Source organism: Frieseomelitta varia, unplaced genomic scaffold (assembly GCF_011392965.1).
Source record: "Frieseomelitta varia isolate USP_RPSP 00005682 unplaced genomic scaffold, Fvar_1.2 scaffold_254, whole genome shotgun sequence".
NCBI classification, from domain to species: Eukaryota; Metazoa; Arthropoda; class Insecta; order Hymenoptera; family Apidae; genus Frieseomelitta; species Frieseomelitta varia.
The window spans coordinates 200,592-209,587 of NW_025109984.1; the positions used below are offsets into that span (position 1 = coordinate 200,592).

An 8,996-nucleotide genomic window follows, 5' to 3' on the forward strand; every position below is an offset into this window, starting at 1 on the left:
AAATTACAACAGTTTCAATATTTAATGTCTAAATATTAATAAGAGTCTTAATAATATTTAGATATTAAATATAGAAACTGTTGTAATTTTGTAAAAACTGTTGTCATGTAACAGTTTTGACTCATTTTATAGCTTGAAACCTCGACTTTTAAAATATTTTGAAAGCACATAATTTATTTTATTTTGAGACTCTTACTAAATTAGATATTATTTATTTAATTATACTTATTTAATAATATTCTTATTAATATTTAGACATTAAATATTGAAACTGTTGTAAAAGCTCATGAATCATTTTAAAGCTTGAAACTTCTACTATCAAAATATATATATATATACACATACATGTATATATATTAAATCGAACAATGCAGGGATCATACACGTGTTGCTGGTCGTTTGCCTGCGTACCGTATGCTCTCAAGCTCATATACATAAGTATCGAACATCATGCTCCATATTCATCGCTGAAACTTCGCAGAGTACTGTGTTCAACTCAAGCCCCGTGTGTACTTGAACAGGCCCTCTTCTCCTTCGCTTGATGGCAGCGCCACATACTTTGCGTTAAAGCAAGATTGCTAGGTTCGCGATCTTCCGCTCAGATACGAGATAGACCAGGAAATTACGTTGATCTTTGTGGACCACCTTGACGTGTTTGAGGAACACGTCGAAGTTCCACGAAATACACTCGTGTATATCGTATGGTGTGAATATGAAATGAAAATCGGTATCATTCACGTGCTTTCGAATAAAATTGAATATCTCATACACACACACACATGTAGGTTTGAATATATATATATATATATATATATACATAAGCGGCATGCAAGTGACACATTTCTGATATAGGGAAAATTGAGTTCAAAGTTCAGACGCGTTTCAGAAATTCCAGTTAACATCCTTACGGACAATCGAATTTGACGGGGATATTTTGATAGTCTGGCTTAAAAACATCAATTTTTTTCTTACATTTTCTCGAAGTATATGCATTTGAAAATGTCAATGTAAAAGGATTTGGTTCGAATTCGTAAAACTTAGCAACGTTTGTAGATGTTTAAAGGAAACGGTGTAACTGCTCGCAACGTAATTATGAATATTTTTACACAACGGGTAACAAAACCTTGAATTTTTCTCAAAAAATATTTCATTTTACAATATTATTATTTATTTTTATACTGTTATTAATTTATAATATTTTATTTTTCGTACTGCTCGATTGATTGTAAGTATGAATATTTTTGTACAACAAGAGCATCAAATATGTTTTTCTCAAATCCATATTTTTTAGACTGACTTGAAATTTGGAGGAAATCTTCACCAGACGTACCTTTATCGCGTGAACTATAAATTTCAAAACCTGATGTTTTTCTTCTATTCTTTTTTTTTTTTTTTTTACCACCCAAAAGACGAAAAGCACAAGGAAAATCGTTATTTTAACTTCAAAATGCTGTCATTTCTTTAATTTTCGAAATTTCGCTGTTTCCGTGGTTCATGCGATAGCCATATACTAATTAAGCTGCACTTTGGTTTTTTATCTTCAAATAACCAGGTGGACCGGAATCACGTCAGCCATTCGAAAATTCTCGTTTTTAAAAAAACGTGCTTTACCTAAGGCTACGTAATTTCCACAACTTTCATTAATTTCGTTAAAAAAATAAAAAATTGTAAATACGAATTTAAGTACGAAAAAATCTGTGTGCGAAAACTGCCTAACAAAATGTATCATGGCTTAGAAAAAAATCCCAAAGAAGTCGATTTTTTTCAAGCCGGATCACCAGAACAGCCCCTTAGCAAGCGTTACGTTTGATCCCGTAGCTGGAGAGCGCGGGTTTCGGTTTGATTTTCCTTCGCCCTCGACTTCTTAATTATGCGAGAGAGGAGGCGATACATGAATATGCATTACCTGTATCTGACAGACGACTTCGCCGTACGGCCAGCATCCGTAGACAGCCGGCAGGAAGCCGAACGGCGTAACCAGGAGGCCAATAGCGAGGTCGTTGCTCGCCAAACTTGTCAATAAGTACTTCGGCTGCAATAAAGTTGAAGAGAACCTGTTGATCGTTTAGATTACATTGTCGGTCGGCGCGACGTTGTTCATTACGCGAGTCAATTTCGAACGGGTTTCGTCGAATATCAAGGTTCAATTGGCATTCGATCGGGCGAGCTTTCGTCGTTTTTCGACGCGAGGAGAACTTTACTTCACCAAACACTTGTTCGTCCGTTTAGATTTTTCGATGACTTCGCGCTCAACTCCGGGATCACTCTTACAGACCAGTGACGGCAAACCTTTTTTGAGAAGTAGGTCAAATTTTGTTCGTTATTTTTTTCAGTACTAGCTCGTGGGTCACTAAGTCAGTGGCGTCACTTGGAAAGGGGCAGGGGAGAATGGTTAAAAACTACCTTTTTTTGTGGTTCTCACTTTTATAATCCTCTAAAAAGTTTACGTTTCCTTTTTTGTTACAACTTTTTGTTTACAACTTTTGCTTTTGCAAGTGAAGAGCAAAAAAATAAATGTCGACGTGAAAAAGGGGTGACATCGTGCCCAGTTCTCCCCTGCACTATACATCAGATATATATATACTTTATTTCTTAATATTTTTTATTGTCTGTTCTCTCTTTTGTTATATAAAAACTTAGCAAAGCTACCCATTTTGAGAATGGGATCTAGTGTGTTTTTTTTTAGTGTTTATTACATCTGTTTAATCGTAAGCGCTATATAAAATTTTTTGGACACAACTAATTCGTATAACATTTAGGACTTGAAATATCTATATGTATACATAACCAAGTCATAAATCCTCCATAAAACACAATTATGCATTTATTTCTCACTTTTTTAAGCTCTAACCGAACACTTGTAATTTTCTTAAAATTTTTTGAAAAGAGGGGTTCGAAAAATAATTAAAATTCGTTTATATATATGTCTATAAAAATCATAGATAAGTCTATAAAAATCAACGCGTAGGTCATTTAAAAAGCCTGCGTGGGTCAGTGTCATTGACCCGCGGGTCATTGGTTCGCCATCATTGTCTTAGACTTACGATTTTCGCTCGAGTTACAGTAAGTTACTGAAAAAATTGTCGGTTCGTTCAAACTGTCGTGTTACTTCGTGAAAGAAAATTATACAACTGTATGCTCGATCTCGTTTCAAAGTGCTTCTGTCTTGAGTTTGCATTTTTTTTTCTCCTGAAAAGACGTTTTCACATGTTCGGTGTAACGAGCAGGGAAGTAAGAGTACTTCTGTCCTCGAAAACCGGTCGAAATTCAAGCATCTCTTGAAAATATTTCTCTCGTAACTTGATAAGTCTAACTATAGTCTACAGTTAAAAATTTACAACGAACTCTCTCAAATCTTTGCTACACCGTGATCTTTCCTTCGCCATTTTATTGAACTTCAAACATTCGAGTAAATGGGAATTTTTTAATTCTCGTCGTTTAATCCTAATGGTCATAGTTCGATTGAACAATGAAAAAAAAATCGCACAGCAAGTTTCGAGGGATCGCTGAGAGAAGAGAAATGTCAATCCTTAAGACCGTGATAGTATTATTAGTCGCAAATAAAATTGTTCAGACGTGTGAGTTTTTGCAACTTTCTCCAAAGAATATAAAAGCTTCTTGATCTGACATAAAATATCTTTTTCGAGAAAATTTTAAAAGTGAAATACCTATGGAAAAAAAAAAGACAAAATGAAAGCTTCACGTTTTAAATAATGGGACCGTGCAGATTGTCGTACAATTTTCTTTCGCGCAATTATGACAGTTTAATTGTATCGACAATTTTTCATCTGAATCAATACCGACGGAAATTGACTCCACAAAAACGGTTTCTTGTTCGTAAAATTTTTTTGAGAAAGCTAGAATATCCTACTAAAAATTAAAGAAAATTTCGCAAAATATACTTCATAAACATGTCCTAAAGCCACGTATTTTTCTTTCTTCTACACGCAAATATATATACTCGACAAAGTATATAAAATAAAATATAGTAAAATATAAAATAAATATACTTCATAAACAAAGTATATAAAATAAAATGTAATAAAATATATAATAAATATACTTCATAAACACGTTCTTCTAAAGCCACGTATTTTTCTTTCTACACGCAAATATATATACTCGACAAAGTATATAAAATAAAATATAATAAAATATATAATAAATATTATATATTTTATATATTATATATATTATATAAAAATATAATAAAATATATAATAAATATTACATATTTTATATAATATTATATATATATTAATATATAAAAATATAATAAATAATAAATATTATATATTTTATATAATATTATATATATCATATAAAAACATAATAAAATATGTAAAATAGAATAAAAATATTATTTATCGTTGAAATTCCACGCGCGTGTTCAGTTTCGCCCCGTCGAAAACTTTCCATTTCGAAAGTCTGAAGATCAACGTCTGAGGAAGACGGAAGTGTAAAAGGCAACGCGAGTTCGTTTCCACGCGTATTCGTAATCGATTTTTGCAACTCTCTCTCTCTCTCTCTCTCTCTCTCTGATCTCTCGCGTCTCGGATAAATAACAGCAGCAACAGCTTTTTGCCCGAGGAGAGACATGCTTCAATGTCCCCGCGTGAACAAAAATGACCATTCTCCAGCATCCTGCTTTCCTAGGTTAGTGCTGCTTCCCACTAATCATCGACAACCATTCGTTCTGCTCTATTACCGTCGGAACAACAGCAACCAACGTCGCTGTAAAACTTTTTGATTTTCAATGCGGCTAACTTGCCGGCTTGGCCACGATTCCGGTGGAAAATTCCAAGTTACGCTCTGCTCTGTTGCTTCAGCAGCGAAACAACACTGTTACGAACCGTTCCCCGCTTGAGTGATACTTTTGACATTTGACGTGGCCACGTCGCAATCGCAGTGCGTTGAACGAAAACACGGCCGCGTGCTACAAGTGTTCTGTTTACGATCGATAGCAATTAAACCTCTCAGAAATTTCCAATAAATTCCCCTATGTTTTCGTTCTGTTTTACCGTTTTAATGGTCTGCTTTTTTTTTTTTTTTTTTAATTAACAGTAGAACCACCAGATAACTTTCTATGGAAATTTTATACATTTGTAAGAGCGTATTTCTAGATATTCGAGTGATTTTTGAATAAAATATATTGACAGAATTGTTTGTGTTTTTTTTTTATCGTATTATTAATTTTTTCTTGCATCTTGCACTTTCACTCCTTTGCCACAAACATTATACTTTGGTCGTCGATGGTTCTGGCGTCTAACTGGATACAGCGTGCGTACTTTTTTTTAATTAATATTAGATATTGTTCGCGATTAAATAACTCGCGGATGAAATAATTTTTTTTTTTTTTTTATTCCTCGCGATTGAATTTATCTTTGCAACTTCGTTCGATATGAACTTGAGATCCACAGAGAGAGAGGGACGCAATCGGTCGCGAAATAAATCTGAAACTATCCGACAGCGACAATGAACGAGTAGAAAAGAATCCGAAAATACAGTACTCTTGACGAGTAAGTGCGAAAATGAAAACAATGTGTGTTACTTTAATTCTTGCACGAGAAGAAACTTATCATCCGACTTACGACGACTATATTACATGTTGTGTGTTTAATAAGAACACGGACACAGTTTCTCTGAAAAACGACTTTCTTTTATTCTTTTTGCAAAAAATTCTGCACAGATCCAAAGTACACCTAAGATACTATTACACGCTCGATTGAGGCGATTGGACTCAAATAATTAGTAACGATGGAGATTGGACACACTATTAACAGAAATGGTCAAAATGATTAATTCATAATTTTCAGCAGATATATCATAGATGTGAAACATAGAGATTTAAATGATTTTTCGGAAAATACATAAACAAAAGCTTGTCTACTCTATTTTTCTTTCTCTCTCTCTCTCTCTCTAACGTTTCTGATGAAAATTTTATACTTCAGTCCTTGGTAGTTCCAGCGTTAATAGTATTTCAGGTGTACCATCGATTTTCAGAGAAATTTTCATCAACGTTCTTCTTCTTAAAAACACTGTACATCAACGCACATTATCCAATAAACAAGAGAGTCTCGAAGGAGATGAATGCACCAACCTGCGCGTGAATGTACTTGCTGTACCGTCTGCTATTTATCACGCATATTACTAACAGATTGGCGCAGAGAATACCAAGACTGAGCAGGAGGATCAGAGTGGCGCGTAATAGCTCGCCTGGGCCTGGTCCGGTCCACGCGCCCTCGGACGTGTCTCGCCGCCAGCAGCTGCTGTTGCTCAACGCAGGTGCAAGCAGGATTGTTTGCTTGTGCTCCATCCTCACTTCGATCAACGTTCCCACTTGGAAAATTTCTGTTTAATCTCCTAGCCCAGACGAGACGTTCGCGTCTCGCGCGAGGCTGGGCTGGTAAACGCCACCCCCGGCAATCTTTCATCTCTGTCCCTGTACTGCTGTCCCAACGGCTAGGCTAGTTCCCCGACTATTTGACCGCGTGACCACGTTGACTTCCCTCATTGTCACGAATCGAACGAGGCGCCTCTGTCACTGTCGGTAGGCAACGAACGTTGGCGTTCGACGTCCACTTTTCCATTAATTTTCCGTCGAGCCTTCAAGCGAGTCCGGATCTTCACTGTGAAACGTGCGTTCTCACGCGGCGCACAATGCCAAGGCACGGGTTCACTGGGATTACCAAAGGGTACCTGCAACACGGAATAACGAACACTTAGTTGGAGACATAGGACGAGAGGGACTTTGTCGGTACGTGAGATGATTAACTTTATTGAAAAAAATATTCAGTGCGATGAAAATACGAGATGCTGAAAGAACAATGCTTGTACAGAGTGGAAGAAAAAGTTTGTTCGAATTCTACAGTTTCGATTTCATATATATGTAAATGTACCTGTCGCAAAATTAACCTTGACCTTGAATTTCTAGGTCAAGATTCTTTTGCATTGTATTCTACTCAACACGAAGGTAAAATTTTTCCAAAGAATTTAATAGGTTTTTAAAAAACAGTTTCTTGGTCATTTAACACTGCGTGCTAACAGCGACTTTATGTTTCTAAAAGCGTAGATGTCTGTACTACGTAATATTTATATTTCGAATAATGTTAACAGTTAGTTTTATCATTCGATTATTTAGACCCACGCTGATGCTACAACTAAGATAAATCAAATATTGAAACCTAATACGAAAATGACGTAACCATAAAGTTGCTGTTAACACGCATGCTAACGTCAATTGATCTTGAATTTCAAGATTAAAAAATCTTTTTCTTTTGCATTGTATTCTACTTATCACAAAAGTAAAACTTTTCCAAGGAACCATAGGTCGCAACCTAATAGTTGTTTTGAAGAAATCATTCAACACTGCGAACTGTTCTCGGATCGTTCTAACAGCGACTTTATGGTTCTGAACGCGTGTAATGTTTACGTCTCGAATAATGTTAACAGTTAGTTTTATCATTTGATTATTTATACTCACGTTGATGCTACAACTATGATAAATCAGAAATATTAGTGAAACCTAATACGAAAATTACGTAAAATAGACATCTACGCGTCCAGAACCATAAAGTCGCTGTTAACATGCACGCTAACGTCAATTGATCTTGAATTTCAAGGTCAAAAAATTTTTTTCTCTTGCATTATATTCTACTTATCACAAAAGTAAAACTTTTCCAAGGAACCATATTAGGTCGCAAGCTAATAGTTCTTTTGAAGAAATCATTCAACACTGCGGACTGTTCTCGGATCGTTCTAACAGCGACTTTATGGTTCTGAACGCGTGTAATGTTTACGTCTCGAATGATGTTAACAGTTAGTTTTATCATTTGATTATCTAGACTCACGCTGATCCCACAACTATGATAAATCAAATGTTAGTGAAACCTAATCCAGAACCGCTGTTAAAGTCGCTGTTAAGACACACGTGTCCGCAGTGTTAAACGATCAAGAAACTTTTTTGCCATTTTTCAAAAGAACTGTATTAAATTGCGAAACCTAGGAAAAGTTTTACTTTCGTTTTACCGAGTAGAATAGAATGTAAAAAAAAAAGTTTGACTTTGAAATTCAAGATATTTCGGCAGATATTTTCATCAAATCAAAAGTGTCGAATTCATTCACAAACTTTTCTTCCCACCCTGTACACGCGCATCGATTCCAATTTCACTCCGTTACATCAAACACTTCGTCGATGCGCGTGACGAACAGATAAAAGGAATTGATAAAAAGAGAACTGGTGAAGAGAGTTGAGGCAAAACGAAAGTGAACTTCACGGGTTAATAAACTCAATTTTCGCGTCGATCGAAACGGCGAATTTTGAAACAGGCTAAAAATTATGTCGACACGTAAACGTATTCCGATTTTACGATATAGCCAAAGTTTGCCAATATTCCCCTCGCAATTCGTATTTTTATTACAACTCGGCTGACAGGTCATTTTGCTAACAATTTAAATTCGTCGAGTTCGCTGACAAAGTTCGACTCTGTTGTGTACTCTGTTGCGTGTAAATCACGAAAGTTCCTTACATTTACCGATTATTCGCGAAACCGGTAGAACGCTTTCTCGGAATGAATCGAATGAAATGTTCTCTTCGCAGCTTTCTTCTCCCTTTTTTGACAAATTTGGACTAAAGTCAGAAGGAAAAGACAGAAAGAAAAAAAGATCGGAATCGCAGATGCACAAACGATTACTAATTAATACTACTTTGAGAGAAAGTAGCCTCGGAACGTTTGTTGCAGGCATGTGTCTCAAACTTTCCTAAAAAAAAAAAAGATTGAAATGATCAAGTGGATACGATTTGAAAAAAGAATAGTTACTCGAAACTTGTTTGTTGCAGTTATGGTGCAAACTTAAAAAAAAAAAAAAAAGAAAGAGATTAAAATCGCAGATACACAAATGGTCAGGTGGATACAGTTTGAGAAAAAATTATTATTACTCGAAACTTGTTTGTCGCAGTTATGGTTCAAACTTTTCTAAAAAAAAAAAAAAGATCG

The 8,996-nt window shown here is 35.4% G+C and overlaps 1 protein-coding gene across 1 annotated transcript in view; it reads right to left on the reverse strand.

The window, feature by feature from the left end:
* Positions 1 to 8,589, reverse strand: part of LOC122528660 (trace amine-associated receptor 9) — a 90,856-nt gene extending 82,267 nt beyond the window's left edge. Inside the window, exons 1-3 of the mRNA XM_043654019.1 lie at positions 8,529 to 8,589; positions 6,101 to 6,699; positions 1,907 to 2,032 (exon numbers count right to left, since the gene is read on the reverse strand). Of these exons, the coding sequence (XP_043509954.1) occupies positions 1,907 to 2,032; positions 6,101 to 6,316 (342 nt within the window). The 5' untranslated portion in view covers positions 6,317 to 6,699; positions 8,529 to 8,589. The remainder of the gene's footprint in view (positions 1 to 1,906; positions 2,033 to 6,100; positions 6,700 to 8,528) is intronic.
* Positions 8,590 to 8,996: the final 407 nt, after the last annotated feature.